The following is a 24,854-nucleotide window of genomic DNA, read 5'->3' as shown; positions in this document are numbered from 1 at the left end:
TCCTATCACCCTTTCATTCCCTCTCTCAGACTGAGCCAGGTGATCAGGTTAGAGGAGTGGGGATGACCGAGATTGTTTCCTGGGACAGAATTTAGGTGAGTAATAAGAGAGTCTGTGTGTCCCAGTGAGAGTGACACAGAGAGTGTGTGTGTGTGGAGGGGGGTGGATGCTGGAGATAGATGGATGAGAGCCCTGGGCTCCAGGACAGTAGTTCAATTAAACCAGGCAAATAGAATCGAGATGCTTTCATTAGTCTCCTCTCACCAGTAGGGTGTCTGGTTCAGAACAACGTGACATCGTACTTCCCTTGTCAATTAGCCAGCTCAGTTAGTTCTGATTCTCCCAAGCTAATAAGGCATGACTGGCTGCTGATCACAATTAAAGCCTTGAGCTGTTAAAAACAGGCTCTGAGTTTCTCAGATTCCGAAATGTCCTCTAGTCTTGCCTGGAGTTTATTTTATTTATTAACCCTTTTGGAGGATGTTTAACTTCCTGGGATGTTGTGAAGGTAGCTGTAGGTAGGTGTCAGCTGTATATACATAAGACTGTAAATGCATTGCAAAAGCAAGCAGATACTTTGCACTGAACAACTCCTAATAGTAATCTTACAGACTCAGGTGTGACTTACTCATGATATGAAGTTCAGAGCAGATTTACCAGGGGCTTGATTGTTAAACTCCCGGCATTTAAATAATATACTTAAAACCCAGGGCTTTGTGCAGCAGGGCTAGTGTGAGTTTCAAGCCCGATATTTCCAAATATGAACTAATTAGCTTGCTGTTAATAACTAGAGATGGGTTGAATTGAAGGGATTGGTCTATGAAGGTGTATTGAGTCCCCATGTGGAAAAACAGCCCTTTTACTTGATTAGTATTTTAATATAGTGAGTCCTGCTAGTGTGCACAGAAAGGAAAGAACGATTGAAAGCTAATATTGAGGGTAAAGCCCTGGGCAGATCCAGCCTCTATATGATCTGCGCATGTAAACCAGCTCTGTAAATACCGGGTTATAATATTACCTGTTGGCCGCTTTCATGAATAAAAGAATTACTTCCCTCCGAGACGCTTGTTTTTCTTTTCTCTCTCTTTTTTGTTTGTTTCAATGGGAAATAAAAACCCTGGCATTTCCTCAGTCAGGTTTCAATTACTGAGAATGCCAGACATGTATAAAATCTGTGATCTTTCTATGGTAAATAATTAGCCACAGATAGCCACAGTAACCAGATAACAAGGTGACGTCCCAGTCAGACTCCTTCAAGAGAAGCGTGTGTGTGGTGTGAGGAGGAGACAGTGGACAGACTGAGAGCTGGGGTTGCATTGAGAGCCAGCGGGAGACTTCTCAATCTCACGCAGACGGAGAAAATAGCAAACAGATCCTTCTCCCTCTCACAGAATGAGCCTCCAGCAGCCTCCAAGCAAACCTGCTTCCAGCCCTGACGGCACCCACAGCAACAGAGGTGAGTGGAGGAGCCAGGTGGGGAAAGTTTGCAGCGTCTCCTTGGGAAAAGTTTGTAACGAGGCATGTGGCTTAGTAAAAATACCAAACATGAGCTTCGTAAAAAATGAAACGACAAATGTTTCAACTGAAAGTCTTGTCCTCAATGTCTTCAGTTTCCAGTTTTACTGCTATTGAGCTTTTACTGTACTATAGCATTGCATTTACCATGCTGGTATGATGTTTATCATGCTTTACTGCACTTGGCTCTGCTTTTACTGTGATACACAACTTTTTAAAGTGTAAAAGCGAGAGGCTGTTTTTTAATTTTGCTCTATAGCCACCCTTTCTGATAAGGAGTGTTTTGAGGGGGTGGGGGGGTGCTCTGAAGAGGGAAGCCTGCCATGATTTGCATCTGGTACTGAAACTGTCAGTAAATTGCTTTGGGTAAGTAAACCATTGGCTAGCACTGAATGGATGCAATAGAAATGGTTTTCTTGTTTATAATGCTTTATGCATTTTCCTCTTCTACTTTGCTTTAAACATTGTAAGAGAATTCATTAATTACCCCATGTCTTTCCTGCCTGTATAACTATGCACGTTTTGCGCTCTGCACGGTGGGCCCTGTCTTTCAGAGCACACCTGGCAGGTGAAAGCGAACGACAGGGATTTTAACAACCAGTTCACGAAGAAAGGATTCCTGTGTTTCAAAAGAAGAAAATATGCCGTAAGTGAAACGATTCCTCCCTCCCCCTTTGGCACCGCTACAAATGACTGGACTGTTATTGTTTCGGGCTGAAATACTGGACGCATTTAACCGAGAGATTCAGATGACACATTCCAGATATACACAGGGCGTCCCTACAAAGCTTGTGCGTTATTCAAAGACTGTTTATTATTATTATTATTATTATTATTATTATTATTATTATTATTATTATTATTATTATTATTATCTATTTTATTTTTCACAGGATAATGTTATCAAGACCAGAAAATACAACGTACTCACGTTTTTGCCATTCAACCTCTACGAACAGTTTCAAAGAGTTGCCAATGTCTACTTCTTGCTGATGGTGATCCTGCAGGTGAGAAACACGAACTCTTCATCAAAGATATTCACATTCAGAGCTCTTAATAAGAGGGCGCTTTATTTCGCGGCTTTCGGTCGCTTTTGACTGAGACTCAGCGTAGCTCGAGCCAGTGCGTCTTTCTTGAGAGAGACCGGCTGGCACGCGCTCGCTGACTCTCCCGCCACTGCGCGGAAACTGCACGCGGTCAAGCCAACGACATTCTGATTCGAATGGGCACTTTTAAACCCAACGGACTGCGTCCTGCGTCATCGACCTCTTCGACTTCGATATTAAAGTTAATTATTATGACGCAGCTGTATTTATTGTATTTGGTCGCGATTGTGAACTGGGTACCCATAGCCTGCTCCTCCTTCATGTGTGTGTGTGTGTGTGTGTGTGTGTGTTTCAGGGCGTGCCCGCCATCTCCACCCTACCCTGGCACACCACCATGATACCGCTATTAATGGTGCTGGCCACTCGCGGAGTCAAAGACATATTGGACGACATGGTGAGCATCTGAATTGAGCAACCAAGAGGTCAAGGACTGGAGGGGTCTGCTGGTCAACCTGTGTAAAATCTGTGCAAGTGTGTCTCTCGAAATCTGACCAGTTCCTAAATCGTGTTGGGGCCCTGTCTATAAAGTTTCCAGGAGTAGCGTTTTTTGAAGAGTTTTTATAATCATTCTGAGTCTTATGTTGAACCACTTTCTTCAACTGGAAAATGTATTTTTATTAATTACAGTCCTTTACAGAATATCATTTAAAATTATCACCCCATTATCATATTGTCACCCCAGCCCCAACCCTAAGCTTTTTTTTCTTTTTATAAATCCTTAATTCTTCTCATAGCACCCTCTCCAGGTTTGTCTAGTTTCATCGTTTTCCTTCCTGTTATTTCCAGAGGTACTGTTTGTAAATGTTTCGTCTTTTCTAAGGCACGCTATAGAAGTGACAACGAAATAAACAACCGCCCTTGTGACATCCTGCACAGTGGAAGGTGAGTGGGATTATACAGTACACCGTCACCTTGTCCTCTCAGCCCATTAAAAGACTTTTGCTCTACTGTAATTGTACTTGTTTGTCAAGTAGATAAACGTTCCGCTGTAGCACACTGCTGAAGACGGCAGCCAAAGTGTTTGTCTATACTTGACTTAGTTTCTGACAGGTTTTGTCTTCAGAATTCAGATTGAGCATTATGGACTCGTTTTATTTTAAAATCTGTAATCTAAGAGGGACTTCCTCTTTCCTGGCTGCTGTCTCTCTCAGTTTCAAGGCTGCAAGATGGAGGGATGTTCACGTAGGGGACGTGGTGCGGCTCAGGAAGAACCAATTAATTCCAGTGAGTCCCACTCCCTTATCAGAAATGGTTGCTGCACAAGCCTGCAAATGCACACAGAAGCATAGCGAAAAAAATAAACACGCTGCGTGCTTCTATTACCACTGAGATAATCAGGATTTGTGAACCAAAACCAAAACATCTACCAACCGTGCATGTGAGCGCTCATGTGCTTTACTGTCTGTATCTGTATATTACATGAGAGGTTCTCTTTAGTGATTATAGGATAGTGTCATCTAGCACTGCTGCTTTTTAGATCAATTGAATACACCCCATGGATCAAATGTAGCACAGCAAACAGTTTTACATGGGCCAGCCTGGTCTTCACTCCCCCTTTCCTGTTGTGCAGGCCGACATGCTGCTGCTGAGCAGCTCCGAGCCACACAGCCTGTGCTACGTGGAGACAGCAGACATAGATGGGTGAGGACGAGACGTGGGTTCGAGGCAGTGCCGTTTGTTTTGGGTTTGCTTGTTTAGATTAACATTGCAATTGAAGAGCCAGCAGGGTAACTGCTTCTCTGTCTTGTCGTCAGGGAGACTAACCTGAAATATCGTCAGGCGCTGAGCGTCACCCACGAGGAGCTCCACACAGAGGACAAGCTGGCAGCTTTCGACGGTGGGATCGGCTTTCATTGAAGCAGCCGTTAATTACTGTAGCTGGGAATGTGTTTGGGTTCAATGCTCAGTTGCTGTAGCTAGCTGACATTAAGCCAAGTGCACTGACAACTTTTTTTTTTTTTTCTAAAAGGAAAATGCAACTGATTATATATAAATAAAATAATAATAATACTTAGGAGGTCAAACTTTGTAACAGTATTTTCAGTAAACTCACTTTTATCCTTTTTATATTAAGTTTTACAATTCTTACATTTGGTATTTAAAAAAAAAATTGTATTCTGTATTGCCCAGTTAAGTTATGCTGTTTAAGTAAAAAATTAACAAAATGATTTGCTGGTTTTAGTTCCTGAACAGAGATTTACTCAGCGTGAGTTGCAAGCGTACTCCTACATCAACATTACGTTGTTAATATTTCTAAACGAGAGTAGTAATGAAACCCAGGGCTGTGTGTTTGCCTCCCCAGGCCGGGTGCTGTGTGAGGAGCCCAATAGCCAGCTGCACTTCTTCTCAGGGGTCCTGCACTGGAGAGGGGGGCAGCACCCTATAGACAACGACCGCATTCTGCTGAGAGGCTTCCGCCTGAGAAACACGCACACCTGCTATGGACTGGTCCTCTTCGCAGGTACAGCCAGCGTGCTATTGCTTGCAGGGCCACTGCTGTCTCTGACATGCATGCATGAAATAACCCCTCCACAGTGACCTTCTCCTGTAGCAAACACAATCTTTTTTCCTTCATACTTCTCGTAACCTCGTTTTTTTTTTGTCACTATGACGGTGGTTCCACGTTAGTAAAAGGCAGCACACGTGACTTTCCAATGTGGCAAAAAAAAAAAAAAAATCATTGAGTTAGATCAATTTGTTGGTTAATGGTTTTCTTTTCAGAAACGTCTGCTGTGCGCAGGATTAAGGGTTTTTGGTTTAAGTTAGAAACAGCAAGAGTTTGCTGCACTGATGCTGTTCTCAGAGATCCACTCGCCTCCTCTCTGTCTGCAGGCCTGGACTCCAAGATCCTGCGAAACTGCGGCCGCACCGTGGTGAAGAGAACCCGGATCGAGCTGCTCATGAACCACGTCGTCCTCATGGTGAGCACCCGCACCCCCCCAGAGCCCCAGCCGGGGGCCCCACTCACTGGTGGAACCAGTCACTCACTATCACGAGTCTGATAATAATTGTTTTTGGTGAACGGGTTACAGTGTGTGCTGTGTGTGTGCTCTGATCTTGCGGTGCTGTGTTTGCAGATCCTCCTGTTTCTGCTCGTGACGTCTCTGCTGCTGGCAGTGGGTGCTGGGCTGTGGGAGTCACGGTTCTCGGGTTCGTTAGAGGCAATCGTTGCCTTGTCTGAGGGGTTCAGCCCGGCGTACTGGGGCTTCGTCACCTTCTGGGGGTACATCATCATCCTGAGCCCGGCCATGCCCATGGCTCTCTACATCACGTGAGTACCCGTCAGTCTGTGTGGGTGCGCTTGCTTTTCTCATCTAAGTTAATTCGTGTTGTGTAGGGTGTCTCTTATCTTTATGAGGTGTGTCGTTTCAGTTTGGGTGAGAGGATTGTGAAGCTAAGTGGTTCTGAGTGCTCAACCTGCAAAATGATTTCTGTTATGACAAGAGCCACATGACATATTAACTGATTACCAATCACACACACTGCACATGACATATTAACTGATTACCAATCACACACACTGCACATGACATATTAACTGATTACCAATCACACACACTGCACATGACATATTAACTGATTACCAATCACAAAGACTCCAGAACCACTGTTAAAATTAAGAATTGTATCATGTGTTCTAAGCATCTAAGAACATGATAAGATGAACTGGATTTTTACAGTCGGCGATTGGTGGTTGATTTGTCATACATGATTTATAATGACAACTATTAATAATGATAGAAAAATGTGAATGTCAGTCAAAGCCGGAGTCACAAGTCCTCAATCTTGAATGCTGTGGGCCAGGTCCTGTCGTTGAGCGCACCTCTGTGTTGCTGTCAGGTTTGAGGTGATCCACTTGGTGCACAGCCGGTTCATCAACTGGGACCTGCAGATGCACTTTCCTGAGAAGGACACGTACGCCAGTGCGCGCAGCACCTCCCTGAACGAGCAGCTGGGGCAGATCGAGGTCATCTTCTCAGACAAGACCGGCACTCTCACACAGAACATCATGACCTACAAGAAGTGCTGCGTGGCCGGCACAGTGTATGGTGAGTGCATGTGAGTGCATGAAATTGCATGTGTGGGGGTGTGAGTGTGTGTGTGTGAGACTGTGAGTGGGGGTGTGAGTGTGTGTGTGTGGAAGAGTGTGGGTGGGTGGGTGGATGAGACTGTGAGTGCAGGAAGAGTGTGGGTGGGTGGGTGGATGAGACTGTGTGTGTGGGAGTGTGGGTGGGTGGGTGTGTGTGGGAGACTGTGAATACGTGTGTGGGAGTGGCAGTGGGGATGTGAGTGGGGGTGTGTGTACGAGTGGGAGTCTTAAGCCAGACAACTAGCTGCAGGGGACACTTTAAAGAAATGTTCACTAGATATTGATTGTTCAGAACAACTCATTTGAAGTGTTTTTTAAATCCTCAAAAGTAAAGACTAAAGCTAAGGTTTACAATTTTAGAAAAGCAAACTATGAAGGCATGAAACAGAGACTAACAGAAGTAGATTGGAGTAAAATAGAGAAAACACCCACAGAAGAAGGATGGTTGTTCTTCAAAAATGTAGTACTAGAGGCGCAAAACAATTATATCCCTAAAGTAGACAAATCTAAATGTAAAACTAAATTGCCAAAATGGTTTAATAGATCAATTAAAAAAAAATATTCAGCGAAAAAAGGCACTTTACAGAGCATTAAAAAAGGACCAAAAAGAAAGTACACAGAAAGAGTACACAGAACTGCAAATGCAAGTCAAAAAGGAAGTTAGAAAGGCCAAGAGAGAAATAGAAATGAACATTGCTAAGGGAGCTAAAACCAATTCCAAAATGTTTTTCCAATATTACAACAGCAAGAGAACATTCAAAGAGGAGATTAAATGTTTAAGAGATACAAATGGCAAAATCGTAGAGGAAGAAAAAAAAATAGCAAATATGTTAAATGATTACTTTTCACAAGTTTTTACAAAGGAAGATACTGACAACATGCCCCACATGTCATCCAGTTCCTATCCAGTTTTAAATAACTTTAGCATAACTGAGGCAGAAGTGTTAAAGGGACTAGGAGCTCTTAAAATAAACAAATCCCCTGGGCCGGATGAGATCCTCCCAGTAGTACTCAAAGAAATGAAAGAAGTAATTTACAAACCGCTAACCAAGATCATGCAGCAGTCTCTTGACACAGGGGTGGTACCGACAGACTGGAAAATTGCAAACGTAATACCGATCCACAAAAAGGGAAACAAAACTGAACCAGGTAACTACAGACCAGTAAGCCTGACTTCTATTATATGCAAACTTATGGAAACTATAATAAGATCCAAAATGGAAAATTACCTATATGGTAACAGAGTACTGGGAGACAGTCAACATGGTTTTAGGAAAGGGAGATCGTGTCTAACTAACTTGCTTGATTTTTTTTGAGGATGCAACATCGATAATGGATAATTGCAAAGCATATGACATGGTTTATTTAGATTTCCAGAAAGCTTTTGACAAAGTCCCGCACAAAAGATTAATTCTCAAACTGAACGCAGTAGGGATTCAAGGAAACACATGTACATGGATTAGGGAGTGGTTAACATGTAGAAAACAGAAAGTACTGATTAGAGGAAAAACCTCAGAATGGAGTGTGGTAACCAGCGGTGTACCACAGGGATCAGTATTAGGTCCTCTGCTATTCCTAATCTACATTAATGATTTAGATTCTGGTATAGTAAGCAAACTTGTTAAATTTGCAGACGACACAAAAGTAGGAGGAGTGGCAAACACTGTTGCAGCAGCAAAGGTCATTCAAAATGATCTAGACAAGATTCAGAACTGGGCAGACACATGGCAAATGACATTTAATAGAGAAAAGTGTAAGGTACTGCACGCAGGAAATAAAAATGTACATTATAAATATCATATGGGAGATATTGAAATTGGAGAAGGAATCTATGAAAAAGACCTAGGAGTTTTTGTTGACTCAGAAATGTCTTCATCTAGGCAATGTGGGGAAGCTATAAAAAAGGCTAACAAGATACTCGGATACATTGTGAAAAGTGTTGAATTTAAATCAAGGGAAGTAATGTTAAAACTGTACAATGCACTTGTAAGACCTCATCTTGAATATTGTGTGCAGTTCTGGTCACCTCGCTATAAAAAAGATATTGCTGCTCTAGAAAGAGTGCAAAGAAGAGCGACCAGAATTATTCCGGGCTTAAAAGGCATGTCATATGCAGACAGGCTAAAAGAATTGAATCTGTTCAGTCTTGAACAAAGAAGACTACGTGGCGACCTAATTCAAGCATTCAAAATTCTAAAAGGTATTGACAGTGTGGACGCAAGGGACTTTTTCAGCCTGAAAAAAGAAACAAGGACCAGGGGTCACAAATGGAGTTTAGAAAAAGGGGCATTCAGAACAGAAAATAGGAGACACTTTTTTACACAGAGAATTGTGAGGGTCTGGAATCAACTCCCCAGTAATGTTGTTGAAGCTGACACCCTGGGATCCTTCAAGAAGCTGCTTGATGAGATTTTGGGATCAATAAGCTACTAACAACCAAACGAGCAAGATGGGCCGAATGGCCTCCTCTCGTTTGTAAACTTTCTTATGTTCTTATGTTCTTATGTATAGGTTGCTAGAAAAAGTTGACAAAAGTCTGAGTGTTTCGTGGGCTTGAGTTTATGTGTTCATATGCTATTGTTTTTTATTTATTTTATTTTATTATTTCAGGAAATCTACCAGCTACTTCCAAAAAACTGAAGGTACAGTACGTCCATTCCAAAACTTTAAACTCAACTTGTATGTAACTATAGTTCTGGTATAGTTTCACTACCAGCTGTAGTTCCAGCCTATGGCAGCTGAGCTGTTTTGTAATTGGAGTCGCAGTGAGACTGCTGTGTGATGGGAGTGGTGCTGCCAGCCCCCTGACCGGTTTCCCTCCCCAGCCAGTGGACCTGTGCTGGAACAGATACGCGGATGGGAAGCTGCAGCTTCATGACGAGCTCCTGATGGAGAGGCTGAGGAGTCAAGAGGACCAGGACCTCAGGGAGTTCTTCAGAGCACTGTCTGTGTGTCACACTGTGATGGTGGAGGAGAAAGACGGTACATTCAGTTCACTTCCATTCTCTCCTTTATTGTTTATTCAACTAGCAGTTTATGCAATAGTATTTACCGTGGGGCTCTCTCTATCCCATTGTGAAACGCCATAGCTAGCTGTGCCTGACTCTCACACTGTATTCCCCAATCTATCCTGTCCACCTCTCCCCACCATCTCCCATCTCCCCAAACCTCTCTCCATCTCTCCCCCTCAGGAGACCTTCTTTACCAGGCTGCCTCTCCTGATGAAGAAGCCCTGGTGACGGCTGCGCGGAACCTGGGGTTTGTGTTCCTGTCTCGAACCCAGGACTCGGTGACGGTCAACGAGTTGGGGGTGGAGCGGCATTACCATGTGCTGGCCATGCTGGACTTCAGCAGCCAGAGGCGCAGGATGTCTGTGCTGGGTGAGTCCCCCTGACTATGAAATAATAACTGCAGCATTCAAATCAGGGCTGCTAGCAGAATAATGGAGAGGAACTCTGTTTTGCAATACAGTTGTCAACAATGATATGCTTGTCTTGTGTTGTCAGTGCGTGAGCCGGAGGGAGGGTTGAAGCTGTACTGTAAAGGTGCTGACATTGTGATCTTCGAGAGGCTGGCCCCCGACAGCCCCCACAGAGATGCTACAGAGAAAGCTCTGGACGTGAGTACGGCTCTCCTCTCTCAGCCTTTCCACGGCCCCTTTAACCTGACTGCAGCAGGCTCACTCAAGGGGTCCCAAATTCTCTTTGCTCAAGTTTAAGCAAATAGGTCCTTAAACAAATTGTTCCTCCCTTATAGCTGCATGAGCAACCCTTATTATTGTAAACCTAGAGACAGGTGCATGATATGAAAAGTGCGATCAGTTCAGGGCAGATTAACCAGGGGCCTGATTTCTCAAAGTCCTGGCATCAGATTCAATAATAATTAATATACCAACAAAAAAAAACAGGACTGGCTGCAGGGCTAATCCTTCTAATCCTGGTAATGCAAGGTTCCCCTGAGTTGTACCCTGCGATGATCCCTCTCTCCCCCCTCTCCCTGCAGGGCTTCGCTGAAGAGACGCTGCGTACACTGTGCCTGGCCTGCCGGAGCGTGGAGGAGGGGTTCTACCGCGAGTGGATCGACGAGCATCACCACGCAAACATGGCGACGCAGGGCCGCCAGCAAGAGCTGGAGGCAGCGTACGAGCGCATCGAGAACAACCTCACTGTACGTGCACAGAACACAGCGGCTGTGTAACGGGGGCTTGCTACAGCAGAGCGAGCAAGAGGGGGCTGTGCTGTACATCACATTGAAAGAACACCCTCATCTCTTGTGCTCTTCCAGGAAAAGCAACGCAGCTTTAGACTCACAAAAGCACAAGACCTCTATGCCAGAGGCTCTTTTCAGCTGAGATCTGACTAAACTTCAGTAAGAGTCGTGCAAGGCCCATTACTGGGTAAAGCTGAAAAGTAGCACTAGGATGAACCGGTGTACAGTGCGCAGTGAATTGCATTGTTTCCAGTGCGCAGTGAATTGCATTGTTTCCAGTGCGCAGTGAATTGCATTGTTTCCAGTGCGCAGTGAATTGCATTGTTTCCAGTGCGCAGTGAATTGCATTGTTTCCAGTGCGCAGTGAATTGCATTGTTTCCAGTGCGCAGTGAATTGCATTGTTTCCAGTGCGCAGTGAATTGCATTGTTTCCAGTGCGCAGTGAATTGCATCGTTTCCAGTGCGCAGTGAATTGCATCGTTTCCAGTGCGCAGTGAATTGCATCGTTTCCAGTGCGCAGTGAATTGCATTGTTTCCAGTGCGCAGTGAATTGCATTGTTTCCAGTGCGCAGTGAATTGCATTGTTTCCAGTGCGCAGTGAATTGCATCGTTTCCAGTGCGCAGTGAATTGCATCGTTTCCAGTGCGCAGTGAATTGCATCGTTTCCAGTGCGCAGTGAATTGCATCGTTTCCAGTGCGCAGTAAATTGCATTGTTTCCAGTATGCAGTGAATTGCATTGTTTCCAGTGCGCAGTAAATTGCATTGTTTCCAGTGCGCAGTGAATTGCATTGTTTCCAGTGCGCAGTGAATTGCATCGTTTCCAGTGCGCAGTGAATTGCATCGTTTCCAGTGCGCAGTGAATTGCATTGTTTCCAGTGCGCAGTGAATTGCATCGTTTCCAGTGCGCAGTGAATTGCATTGTTTCCAGTGCGCAGTGAATTGCATTGTTTCCAGTGCGCAGTGAATTGCATTGTTTCCAGTGCGCAGTGAATTGCATTGTTTCCAGTGCGCAGTGAATTGCATTGTTTCCAGTGCGCAGTAAATTGCATTGTTTCCAGTGCGCAGTAAATTGCATTGTTTCCAGTGCGCAGTGAATTGCATTGTTTCCAGTGCGCAGTGAATTGCATTGCTCCAGACTGCTTGTGTTTAAACTGGTTTCTCTCTGTCTGTGTCTCAGCTGCTGGGAGCCACTGCGATCGAGGACAGGCTGCAGGAGGGGGTCCCCGAAACCATCCGCACCCTCAAGAGGGCCGGCATCAAGATCTGGGTGCTCACCGGGGACAAGAAAGGTACACAACAGACAAACCACGGTGTAGCGCCAGTGCAGTAAACACATTCCACCCCGAAACCAATGGTGATTGAGTTTTCAAGTGTTCATAAATATTCATAATATGGAAACCATACTTGGACTGCTTAGGTTTGACTGCTGCTTTACAGTAGCAGTTAATCTGGCCTGTAACTGGATTGTAGTTCGGGTTAAAGAGCACAGACTGCTCTAGACTGCAGTGAAGTTGCTGTCGTCTCCCTGTGACTGTGAATCTGTCCTGTGTTCTCGCCAGAGACTGCGGTGAACATCGGCTACTCTGTTAAACTGCTGAGCAGCGACATGACGATCCTGGAGGGCAAGGACCTCAGGTGGGCAACCTGCTGCTCATTCCCAGTCACTGCGGGGGTGGAGAGAGGACTCCTGGGCTGAAATGGCTAAAACTGCTATGCCATGGGAGGCCTGTTTCCATCCTTGTACTTCAGAAAGTAGTGATTCTCTCTGGCTTACACTCTAAAACAAAAACAGTTAAAAGCCCTCATAGAGGTAAGTACAGCATGTGTACCATATGCTGTCGACACAGCCTAATCGATTTGTGAGTTATCGAATTGTGAAGTAAGGTTAACTGTAGTATTTCTCACTATAATGAGCTGTATAGGGTACCTGATGGTTTTAAGTGAGAAGTGCAGACTGGTGTCTCTCCTCACTAATTTAAACAGTGATATTTTCTGCCACAGATACTATCTATCCATCTATTTTTAGTAAGGGTAGTACGTTAGTTGGCAGGTAGGTAGGTACTGTGTTCATCTCTATCTGTCCCTCTCCCTCTCCCTCTCTGCAGGACGTTGCTGGAGCCGATGCAGGAGGAGAAAAGCAGTGACAGCAATAACATTCCCCGGCTCAGTAAAGAGACTGTCTGGACGAATCAAGAGCTGCGGGATCTGCACAAACTGGGAGCTCAGAGGAAAGCCCTGGTCATCACTGGACCAGACCTGGTGGGAAACAAGCCTGAAAACCCTCTCCCCTCACTCTCACTCCCTCTCTTTCTTTCTTTCTTTCTTTCTTTCTTTCTTTCTTTCTTTCTTTAATTTCCATTCCTTAACACGTTCTCTCTGTCTGTTTCTAATTTTATTTCTCCCTTTTACTCTGTCCTTTCTCTTTCTCTCTCTCTCTCTGTCTCTCTCTCCCTCCCTCTCCCACTCTCTCCCTCTCACCCTGCTTCTCTTTCCCTCCGCCCTCCTCTCTGCAGGAGTTTATCCTGCGGGCAAGTGACTCTGCAGGCGGTGCGCATGGCCAGCAGGTGGAGCTGCAGAAGCGCTTTGTGGAGCTGGCCAGCAGCTGCCCGGCTGTGATCTGCTGCAGGGTCACTCCGCTGCAGAAAGCCCGCATGGTGGAGCTGGTGAGACGGTACCAGGGGGTCGTGACGCTGGCCATCGGGGACGGAGCCAACGATGTCAACATGATCAAGAGTGAGTTTGGGAGGGGAGCAGGAGAAAGAGGGGAGAGAGGGAGGAAGTTGTTGCATTAACACGCATTGTCACTGAACACTGGCAGGTACTGCCTGCCCCCTTGTGGAATCTGGGAGTACTGACTGTGTGATTCAGAGAGAGGACTCTATTGTGACTGGCACCAGCTGTGATTATTAGTATTAATAATCAGTGTTACAACCACTATGAATTATCTGAAACAAAAATCAAGAGGCAGCACAGAATGTATTTGACCAGTAACACTCTGACACTGAAAATCCAGAAGCACGTGAACAGATTCCAGGGTGTGACTATCGAACTTCATCCACCTTCATTCCCATCTTTACTGTCAAAGTAATGCCAGGAACCTCCATGCCGCTAAAGAAGAGAAGAAAGGGATCCAAAAGGCATTTGTCCAGCTAATGCCCCTTTCCCTTCTCTCCTCCTCCTCCCTCCCCTCTCCCAGCGGCCCATATCGGCGTGGGTATCAGTGGGCAAGAGGGTCTGCAGGCAGTGCAGTGCAGTGATTACTCCATCGCTCAGTTCAGATTCCTGCAGCGCCTCCTGCTGGTGCACGGCCGCTGGTCCTACATCCGCATCTGCAAGTACCTGCGCTTCTTCCTGTTCAAGACCCTGAGCTTCACCTTCGTGCATATCTGGTACTCCTTCTTCAACGGCTTCACTGCGCAGGTGAGGCAGCCACTCGAACCCAGGGGTCCTCGCACTGCTTCCACTTCGCTCACGTTTCTGTTTTTGCTCAGAAAGGCCACGGCCATGACCACTTTTCTCTCGTTTGACTAACTGTTTACTCCGAGTGAAAAATCAAACAAAACAAAAGGACGTTACAATACAGATTTCCCAAGTGGAGCCGAGATTGAGAGCATGGAGTAGCTTGCAGCACTGGGGACTCTGAGGGCTTTGTCTGCTAGTCGTAATTATAATCAAGGAAAAAATTAAGAAGAAAGGTGATTGCATTAATATGAGCTCACTGCACTAGTCTTTAAAGGGTTTTACTTTCAGCCTAACAATAACCCTAACCCTTCTCTCCTCTCTCCCCACATCCCATTCCTTTCTCCCCTGATCCCATCTCCCTTCACTTTCTCTCCACCTCCTCTTTTCCATGCTGTGTCTCCCAGCGAGGGTTTGAGAACTGGTTTATCACCTTTTACACGGTCCTGTACACTTCATTCCCAGTGCTGAGTATGGGGCTGCTGGAGAAGGTAAGTGATAGTGGGGTGGGAGGCAGTGTGCCACTGTGTTACTTCACGGCTGAGAAACGGCTTGTTAGACCATTTCGAGGCTCTTTAGCACGAGCACGACTGAGTTGTACACGCGCCGGCCCTGACAGGCACAAAGTGAATAAAATAAAGTAAAGGACCTGCCTCTATGGTTGTGTCTGTGCAGGATGTGAGTGACCGGGCCAGCCTGCAGTGTCCCGAGCTGTACCGGGTCGGGCAGTACCAGGAGCTCTTCGGGTACCGTGTGTTCAGTGTGACCATGCTGCACGCCCTGCTCACCTCCCTCATCCTGTTCTTCATCCCCTTCGGAGCCTTCCTGCCCTCCGCACTCGACTACCAGACCTTCGCTGTCACCGTGGCAACCGCCGCTGTGTTCACCACCACCGCTGAGGTACTGGGAGAGGGGGGGGGGGGTGTATTGGACTGGTTTGAGAGGAACTGGGAGGGGAGGGGGTGTGTATTGGACTGGTTTGAGAGGTACTGGGAGGGGGGGGTGTATTGGACTGGTTTAAGAGGTACTGGGAGGGGAGGGGGTGTGTATTGGACTGGTTTGAGAGGTACTGGGAGGGGAGGGGGTGTGTATTGGACTGGTTTGAGAGGTACTGGGAGGGGAGGGGGGGTGTATTGGACTGGTTTAAGAGGTACTGGGAGGGGAGGGGGTGTGTATTGGACTGGTTTGAGAGGTACTGGGAGAGGGGGGTGTATTGGACTGGTTTAAGAGGTACTGGGAAGGGATGGGGTGTGTATTGGACTGGTTTGAGAGGTACTGGGAGGGGAGGGGGTGTGTATTGGGCTGGTTTGAGAGGTACTGGGAGGGGATGGGGTGTGTATTGGACTGGTTTGAGAGGTACTGGGAGGGGAGGGGGTGTATTGGACTGGTTTGAGAGGTACTGGGAGGGGATGGGGTGTGTATTAGACTGGTTTGAGAGGTACTGGAAGAGCAGGTTTATTGGACTGGTTTGAAAGGGGTGTCAGAACTCGTTACAGAAACATTTCAACCCTGACTCATGAGGGCTTTGTAATTTGCTAAGGGCTTCAGCTTGAATTGATGGGAGTCTGCAGACAGACATGCAATCCTGGGTCTAGTTCTGTGAATTCCCATGATCAGACAGTTCAGCTGAAATGCTTCTGGATGCTCTGTGAAAGTTTGAGTAGTAACAGTGATGGGGTTTTGTTGATTGACCAAGTCCACCTTCTCTCTCTTCCTCTCTCTCCCTCTCTCTCTCTCTCCCTCTCTCTCTTCCTCTCTCTCTCTCTCTCTCCCTCTCTCTCTCTCTCTTTCTCTCTCTCCCTCTCTCTCTCCTCTCTCTCTCTCTTCCTCTCTCTCCTCTCTCTCTCTCTCTTTCCCTCTTTCCCTCTCTCTCTCTCCTCTCTCTGTTTCTCTCTCTCTCTCTCTCTCTCTCTCTCTCTCTCTCTCTCTCTCTCTCTCTCTCTCTCTCTCTCTCCACAGATAGCCCTGCAGATCTGGACCTGGACCCTCCCCAACGCTTTGGCTATTCTGCTCAGCATCGTCTTCTACTTCACTCTGACCTTCATGCTGCACAGTTTCATACTACACCAAACCTGGCCTAAAGACTTTCTGTTCCCAGGTAACCGTTCCAGTCTTCAGCACTGAAATGTAACTCTTGCTTTGCAGGCCCTTCCAGCAGTGTTGTAGCTGTAGGGCTCCCTCTCCTGACTCTGTGTGTCTTCACTCCCTCCAGGTGCCTCCCTCAGCACACTGCGAGACCCCTACATGTGGCTGATTGTGCTGCTGACTGTAACGGTCTGCCTGCTGCCCTCCCTCACTGCCAGGGCCCTGGACACAGTACTGCGACCTCCAGACCTGCACAGGGTGAGTGAGTGTGAGAGTGTGACAGGGTGAGTGAGTGTGGGGCTGTGACAGGGTGAGTGAGTGTGGGAGTGTGACAGGGTGAGTGAGTGTGGGGGTGTGACAGGGTGAGTGAGTGTGGGGCTGTGACAGGGTGAGTGAGTGTGGGAGTGTGACAGGGTGAGTGAGTGTGGGGGTGTGACAGGGTGAGTGAGTGTGGGGGTGTGACAGGGTGAGTGAGTGTGGGGGTGTGACAGGGTGAGTGAGTGTGGGGGTGTGACAGGGTGAGTGAGTGTGGGGGTGTGACAGGGTGAGTGAGTGTGGGGGTGTGACAGGGTGAGTGAGTGTGGGGGTGTGACAGGGTGAGTGAGTGTGGGGGTGTGACAGGGTGAGTGAGTGTGGGGGTGTGACAGGGTGAGTGAGTGTGGGGGTGTGACAGGGTGAGTGAGTGAGTGTGGGGGTGTGACAGGGTGAGTGAGTGTGGGGGTGTGACAGGGTGAGTGAGTGTGGGGGTGTGACAGGGTGAGTGAGTGTGGGGGTGTGACAGGGTGAGTGAGTGTGGGGCTGTGACAGGGTGAGTGAGTGTGGGAGTGTGACAGGGTGAGTGAGTGTGGGGGTGTGACAGGGTGAGTGAGTGTGGGAGTGTGACAGGGTGAGTGAGTGTGGGAGTGTGACAGGGTGAGTGAGTGTGGGGGTGTGACAGGGTGAGTGAGTGTGGGGCTGTGACAGGGTGAGTGAGTTTGGGAGTGTGACAGGGTGAGTGAGTTTGGGAGTGTGACAGGGTGAGTGAGTGTGGGAGTGTGACAGGGTGAGTGAGTGTGGGGGTGTGACAGGGTGAGTGAGTGTGGGGGTGTGACAGGGTGAGTGAGTGTGGGAGTGTGACAGGGTGTGTGTGTGGGGGTGTGTGTGGTGTGTGAGTGTGTGTGTCAGTGTGTGTTTGTGTGTGTGTGTGGTGGTGACAGCGTGTGTTTGTGTGTGTGTGTCAGTGTAGGGGTGACAGCATGTGTTTGCATGTGTGTGTTTGCATGTGTGTGTGGTGGTGACAGCGTGTGTTTGTGTGTGTGTGTCAGTGTAGGGGTGACAGCGTGTGTTTGTGTGTGTGTGTGTCAGTGTAGGGGTGACAGTGTGTGTTTGCATGTGTGTGTGTGTGTGTGTCAGTGTCAGGGTGACAGAGTGTGTTTGTGTCAGTGTAGTTACCACTGTGCCTCTCCCTCACTCGTCCTCTCTCCAGGTACACAGTTCGGAGGGCCAGAGAATGTCAGTCAGCACTGTGGAGCTGCGCTCTGGTTTCCAGAGGGACCAGCCTCAGCGACGCTCCTCTTACGCCTTCTCCCAGGAGCGCGGTTTTGGAGAGCGCATTGCCTCAGGGACCAGTCTACGCAAAGGCAAGGGGTCCAGGAGGGCTGGGAGGCAAGGGCTGGGAGAACAGCAGTGACCGTGGACTCCAAGCAGGTAGCGAATGCATCCAGTACTGTCCTGTGCAAACTAAATAAATGCAATGACAAACGTTTCAAAAAAGACTTCTAGTCGAAACGTTTTTGTTTTTAGAAATAATATAGAGTTTTGTAAAGTTTATATATTTTTTAAATGTTTCTGTAATAAAACTAAAAACAACCTTGTTATCTAATCAACACTGCTAGTCTCTTTTTGCTGGAGTTCCCACACTGCCAGAGTGAATGGTTAATTCACAATTAAAACGACACGGACCACAAATTCTGAATGATTAGAAACAAATTTATTAACATAAGTTACAGCACAGTAATGAACACAAATGAAAAGATGACCATGTATCTTTTTTTTAAAGCTGTTTTTTGTTTTGTTTTGTGTAACGTTGCTGTTGCTGAGAGGTTGCAGAAAGAAGGGTGCTCTGATAATGATACAATGGCAGGGATCGCCCGCCCATTGGCCTCAGTGATGTATAGTGATGTGATGTATTGCTTATAATGTCGCTCAGTGGAAACGTGGAGCCAAGGTTCAGAGGTCATGCTCTATGATGAGTTACCTAGCACTACACATTAAAAACAAACGCGCTTCTTCTTGTTATTCCTCATGTCTTTATTTTCTTGTCTTTTTTAAAGAAAGAAAAGAAACGGGGCGTGGGTTTTCTTTTCCGTTTCATGTCGTTATTCTCATTGTAGATTTTGTTTATTTAACAGCAAGCACTAAATAAAAGCACTCAACAAATCACATCCGTTTCCCCTGGCAAGCGGTTCCCCAAGACAAGCCTGCGCCTCGTGTGCCGAGCGACTGCTGAGGGGTGCTACAGCGTTTCCAGTGGGGTGGTTTCTTCTTGGCTGGTTGAGGTTTAGAGATGGCTCTCCAGGGTACCTTTTATTTAAGAATTGTCTGTTAACAAGCAACAGATTGTCGCACTTGTATTATAGTCTTTGGTTTTTAGCAGGGGTACTCTGGGGGCCATTTCAGCATCGATTGAGTGGAATGCATAGAGGAGGGGGGAGGCTCAGCCTGTGTGTGTGTGTGTGTGTGTGTGTGTGTGTGTGTGAGTGTGTGTGTGTGTGTGTGTGTGTGTGTGCGAGGATTCTCAAACCTTGCACTTCAAACAAGGTTAGCATCTATGAAGAGCAGTCTGCATCTACCAGCTAGGTAATCCAATCCAATAACTGCGGGTTGGTTCTCCTCAGTTATGCTCACAGCATTATGACTGTATGATAGCTCTGGTCACCCGCAGGCAGTTTTCTAATTAATGTTTTTCCAATGCAATAAAATGTCCAATCTGACATCCCTCCACATTCCCTGGCTGGCTACAGAACTGGAAGGGGGTGTGGGGTGTGTGTGTGTGTGTGTGTTTGTGACATCCAGTAGTGCAGTAGCAAACCACTAGAGGGTGCTGCGGGCGTGTGTTAACTGTCTAACATTGATGGGGAATTCAGAAGAGTTGCCTTTCATTAACTTATAGGTCTAACTGTTGTTTTCTTATATAAATAATATATAAACCATATATAATTGCAGCCTCCCAGACACTCAGTATTGTACGTGCCGTGCCTGGGAGGGCGGATTGTACACCCTGGCCCCCGCAGCCAGGTTCGGAGTGGGGGCAGGCGTTTGCATAGCTTTCTGTGCAAAAATATACAGCCAGCCAGCAGCCAGCCCAACTCAACTAGACTAAACTACAGGCGTGGGGCTGTCGGAGCTCCCCTGTCAAAACACCAGGTGGAGCAGTCTGTCACGGTAGCGATATGAAGCAGCAGTTATCTGTGTGGCTTTGGGAATGAGGTAATAAAGAGCTTTTAGACTTTGATTCACACGCTGAGTCTCAGGGCTGGGGTCAGGGTTCGGGTTTGGATAAACTGCATTTCCTCTGCTGTCTCAAGTCTGGAGAGCAGAATCAACAAGCGCTGTGCTGTGCTGTTCCAATGATTGTCTCCCCCCTCCCTCTGCAGGAGGCGTGTTCAGTCACATGATCAGTAACGCATTCTGTGCCTGCACACACTTGCCTGTGAAGGAGAGCTCAGCACACACAGCGCTCTCTCTGCCTGCCTCTCCATGCCTGCCTCTCCATGCCTGGGTGTGAGCAGTGGGAAGGCAGCCCCAGGGGAGGGTTGCAGTGGCAGGTTCGAGGGCAGCTCACGCTAGGCAGTCAGCAGCCGGTCTTGGAGAAGTGAGCCGTCGCAGTAACTGATTGTCCTCTTTCTAAAATAAAGACACTTTGCTATGATTGAAATACACAGTAATATAAAACAGAAACAAGGACGCATTTTGTTTTGGGTCCGGCTGGTCAGGCCATGTTAATATAACATGGAGGGAGTCAGTCCTGTCTCATTGTGATTGGGCAGTGGGGTCAGTCCTGTCTCGTTGTGATTGGGCAGTGGGGTCAGTCCTGTCTCGTTGTGATTGGGCAGTGGGGTCAGTCCTGTCTCGTTGTGATTGGGCAGTGGGGTCAGTTCTGTCTCGTTGTGATTGGGCAGTGGGGTCAGTCCTGTCTCGTTGTGATTGGGCAGTGGGGTCAGTCCTGTCTCGTTGTGATTGGGCAGTGGGGTCAGTCCTGTCTCGTTGTGATTGGGCAGTGGGGTCAGTCCTGTCTCGTTGTGATTGGGCAGTGGGGTCAGTCCTGTCTCGTTGTGATTGGGCAGTGGGGTCAGTCCTGTCTCGTTGTGATTGGGCAGTGGGGTCAGTCCTGTCTCGTTGTGATTGGGCAGTGGGGTCAGTCCTGTCTCGTTGTGATTGGGCAGTGGGGTCAGTCCTGTCTCGTTGTGATTGGGCAGTGGGGTCAGTCCTGTCTCGTTGTGATTGGGCAGTGGGGTCAGTCCTGTCTCGTTGTGATTGGGCAGTGGGGTCAGTCCTGTCTCGTTGTGATTGGGCAGTGGGGTCAGTCCTGTCTCGTTGTGATTGGGCAGTGGGGTCAGTCCTGTCTCGTTGTGATTGGGCAGTGGGGTCAGTCCTGTCTCGTTGTGATTGGGCAGTGGGGTCAGTCCTGTCTCGTTGTGATTGGGCAGTGGGGTCAGTCCTGTCTCGTTGTGATTGGGCAGTGGGGTCAGTCCTGTCTCGTTGTGATTGGGCAGTGGGGTCAGTCCTGTCTCGTTGTGATTGGGCAGTGGGGTCAGTCCTGTCTCGTTGTGATTGGGCAGTGGGGTCAGTCCTGTCTCGTTGTGATTGGGCAGTGGGGTCAGTGACTGCAATCAAACGGGGTTTGTACAAGACCACCTCGTTGGTTGTGGTTGTGCCCCTGGTCCCTCCTCGTCCTGACTGGGCAGTGGGGGTCCTGTCTCGTTGTGGTTGGGCAGTGGGGTCAGTCCTGTCTCGTTGTGATTGGGCAGTGGGGTCAGTCCTGTCTCGTTGTGATTGGGCAGTGGGGTCAGTCCTGTCTCGTTGTGATTGGGCAGTGGGGTCAGTCCTGTCTCGTTGTGATTGGGCAGTGGGGTCAGTCCTGTCTCGTTGTGATTGGGCAGTGGGGTCAGTCCTGTCTCGTTGTGATTGGGCAGTGGGGTCAGTCCTGTCTCGTTGTGATTGGGCAGTGGGGTCAGTCCTGTCTCGTTGTGATTGGGCATTGGGGTCAGTCCTGTCTCGTTGTGATTGGGCATTGGGGTCAGTCCTGTCTCGTTGTGATTGGGCATTGGGGTCAGTCCTGTCTCGTTGTGATTGGGCAGTGGGGTCAGTCCTGTCTCGTTGTGATTGGGCAGTGGGGTCAGTCCTGTCTCGTTGTGATTGGGCAGTGGGGTCAGTCCTGTCTCGTTGTGATTGGGCAGTGGGGTCAGTCCTGTCTCGTTGTGATTGGGCAGTGGGGTCAGTCCTGTCTCGTTGTGATTGGGCAGTGGGGTCAGTCCTGTCTCGTTGTGATTGGGCAGTGGGGTCAGTCCTGTCTCGTTGTGATTGGGCATTGGGGTCAGTCCTGTCTCGTTGTGATTGGGCAGTGGGGTCAGTCCTGTCTCGTTGTGATTGGGCAGTGGGGTCAGTCCTGTCTCGTTGTGATTGGGCAGTGGGGTCAGTCCTGTCTCGTTGTGATTGGGTAGTGGGGTCAGTCTGTGACCCCCCATCCCTAGGTATGAGCTGGCTCACAGCAGCGGTTTGGTTTAGACTGAGTGTTGTTTCAACACATTTATATACAACAGGAAAAAAAAGCATAAGAATGGTTTCCTATAACCCCCATGCATGCCTTCCATTCCAAACCAGCTGCTGCTGGAGTTTTTAAATCAATATCGATTTACTTTAGTCTTTCCGGGACAAAAACAACAAATCAGCATTATTATTACAAAGAGTTACATATCCATGCAAAAAAATCATAACCTTTTTTTTTTTTTTTTTTTTTTAAATTACATCTTGAACACATAACACATAGAAACACTGCAGTTAAGACATGGCTATAAAACCAAAACACATCTGGAAAAAGGATGTCACTATTATTATTATTATTATTATTATTATTATTATTAAATAGTATTATTATTAGTATAGTAGTATAGTTAGTTTTTGTTGTTGTTGTTGTTGTTATTATTTTGATAATTTTCTTTTTTTCGAACTTTAAAAGGGATGTTTATTTTGTTTTTAAATATGAAAATTTTAAATATGAAACTACCCTGGGCTTTGTTTTCCCTTCTGAACCAATGAGCAATGTGTGTCTCGCCCTCACTGTAACATTCAATAGGTCTTTCTGTTTGAACACGTCCCAGAAGAATACATGCCAACTCTGCTAAATTATAATGAGAACAGTATAAAGCTTCAAGTCACAAGTTCCAAAACTAACTATTTTTTATCACATAAACTTACATTAAACATTTGAGGTATTTCAGAGAAAATTGTCAAAAGACTTGCCTGGTCTGTGCTGGAGAGTGTGTGGGAGGGGGTCCCGTCTTTCTGGAGGGGGGGGGGGGGGGGGGGGGGGGGGGTCTTTGGTTATCTCTTTGGTAACAGCCATGACTGATTTACATTACAATGAGACTCACTGCACTGAAATCTAAAGGAACTAGTGCCACCTGGTGTGCAGATATAGCAACTGCAGACTGTACACCCAAAACCAAAAAAAGTTTACAATAGTTTTTCTTTTTTTTTCCTGCACATTAAATAACAGTTTTAATAAATAATAAATAGCAAAATAAATTAGTAAATAAGGCATGCAAGTATTTAAACACAATAAAGTGCTTCTGTGTGTTTTACTTTAAACAGGTTATATTTTGCAGTCACTTATAAAATACGTAGCAATTTATATATAAAAAAAACCTTCTTGGATACTTTGTGAATAGAGACTCGGTGGTGTAAAATAACAGGGGGGTCTGGGCTCTCAGCACGGGGTGGGGGGGTGGGGCTGTTCCATACTCACTGTGACGGAACACCTGAAGGAAAGGAAGGCTTCTAAAAGGATTGAGGTATTTGCTGCACAGCTAGCTGTTTCCTGTGTGTTTTGTAAAAGCAGTCACACCTTTGGATAAAGGAAAAAGGCACTCATCTCTTCACTCTCATCATTCTCCACTCGGTATCTCCCTGCGAGGGGGGACTGGGATAATTCTATTGTCTCGGGGTTTGTATATTTATCAAGACTCGACGGGTACTTCTCCAGACAAGGGATAGGAGAGAGGAAAAGGGGGAGGGGACAGGTCAGAAGGGGACCCCCGGGGTAACAAACACAGACCAGGCAAGGTTGAAAAATCTTTGGTATCAGACGTGGTTTTTAAAAAACCACAGATTGAGAGCTCAAGTGAGGTAGCCACTGCGGTTCTCACTGGAAATGCTTTATCTTTCTTTTTTTTTAGTTTATTTATTTTATTTTTTTTGCCCTCGTCTAAAACTGTACCACCCCAGGACCAGGACCGGAGGGCAACAATCCTCCCTCCGTCCGCAACTCGAGGTGTTGTCAGATTTGAAGAATCAAGCTTCACTACATCACCACAAGACAAGAAGAGAACTTCGGAGGAACTCGTTTTTGGCAACACAGTAGTCCTGTGCGTTTACTGTTTCCGCTCCAGATCTCGGTTGGGTCTCGTTCCTCCTCTTAATCTTCTTCTTTCATTTAATCCTTTTCTAAACAGCTGTTATATTCATCACAGTATTCACAAGTAATCCAAAAGTCTGTGCACTTCTACATTTAAATACTTGGATTCTTTTTTTTTTCTTTTTGTTTTTTTGTCAACAAGGTGCCTTACATATCTGCACATCAGGGCATGTAGTAAAGTGAATAAGAAGGTTCTTTGTGTTCGATGGTACTATATACCCGCATCAATATATTAGAGAGAGACAGAGAAAGGCTATTTCCAGCCTGTTTGATTGTGGCGGAGCTCCGGAGATGCTCTGAGGTTCCTATCATTTAAAAAGAGACGTTCTGTACGACTTCTTGCTTGTTGTTGCTGTTTTTGGTGTGTTATGGCACAGGTTCCCCACTAGTAAGCGCTGTCTCTGTGTTAAAGCAGTACCATCTTCAATGATTATCATTAAGGCAGTTGTCATTGGCACTATTATTAAGTCTCCTTTTGAGAGTAGCCATTTGAATGCAGCGCCCCTGCTTGGGGGGTGAGGTGGAGGGCTGCATTTCACGTCCTCAAGAACGACCGAGCTAGGTACGCCCCCAACTGGGGGGGGGGGGGGGGGGGGTCTGCATTTCCCCCCGTCCCCCCAAGTCTTTTCTTTGGTAACAGAGACGGTGCTTTGAAGCGTTTTCCATTCGAGCATTTACAATACATAACATTTACCATCGTTAACAATATATTAA

The 24,854-nt window shown here is 46.9% G+C and overlaps 1 protein-coding gene across 2 annotated transcripts; it reads left to right on the top strand.

The window, feature by feature from the left end:
- On the top strand, positions 1-19,444 carry atp8b3 (ATPase phospholipid transporting 8B3). Of its 2 annotated transcripts, XM_041229121.1 has the most exons (28): positions 1-95; positions 1,392-1,456; positions 2,070-2,161; positions 2,409-2,522; positions 2,917-3,015; positions 3,442-3,503; positions 3,773-3,845; positions 4,192-4,262; positions 4,376-4,458; positions 4,924-5,082; positions 5,454-5,542; positions 5,699-5,892; positions 6,462-6,670; positions 9,322-9,353; positions 9,537-9,693; positions 9,903-10,091; positions 10,218-10,330; positions 10,714-10,878; positions 12,099-12,210; positions 12,481-12,556; positions 13,027-13,180; positions 13,435-13,654; positions 14,118-14,341; positions 14,788-14,871; positions 15,056-15,280; positions 16,340-16,478; positions 16,593-16,723; positions 17,931-19,443. In XM_041229121.1, exons 2-28 carry the CDS (start codon positions 1,393-1,395, stop codon positions 18,132-18,134), a joined length of 3,534 nt encoding a protein of 1,177 aa, XP_041085055.1. In that variant the 5' UTR covers positions 1-95; position 1,392; the 3' UTR covers positions 18,135-19,443. The 2 variants fall into 2 exon arrangements, with proteins under 2 accessions (XP_041085055.1, XP_041085056.1); XM_041229122.1 differs by lacking the exon at positions 14,788-14,871 and having other exon boundaries at positions 17,931-19,444.
- Positions 19,445-24,854: the final 5,410 nt, after the last annotated feature.

Source organism: Polyodon spathula, chromosome 26 (genome assembly GCF_017654505.1).
Source record: "Polyodon spathula isolate WHYD16114869_AA chromosome 26, ASM1765450v1, whole genome shotgun sequence".
NCBI lineage: Eukaryota > Metazoa > Chordata > Actinopteri > Acipenseriformes > Polyodontidae > Polyodon > Polyodon spathula.
The sequence above is the reverse complement of the archived record's forward strand: the minus strand, read 5'-3'. Positions and strand labels throughout refer to the sequence as shown.

Bases quoted from the DNA above. Each gene is read 5' to 3' on its own strand.
- atp8b3 (XM_041229121.1), top strand. From the start codon at position 1,393: ATGAGCCTCCAGCAGCCTCCAAGCAAACCTGCTTCCAGCCCTGACGGC. The intron at 9,694-9,902 runs GTACATTCAGTT...TCTCCCCCTCAG, and splicing joins GATGGTGGAGGAGAAAGACG to GAGACCTTCTTTACCAGGCT. The intron at 13,181-13,434 runs GTGGGAAACAAG...TCCTCTCTGCAG, and splicing joins TCATCACTGGACCAGACCTG to GAGTTTATCCTGCGGGCAAG.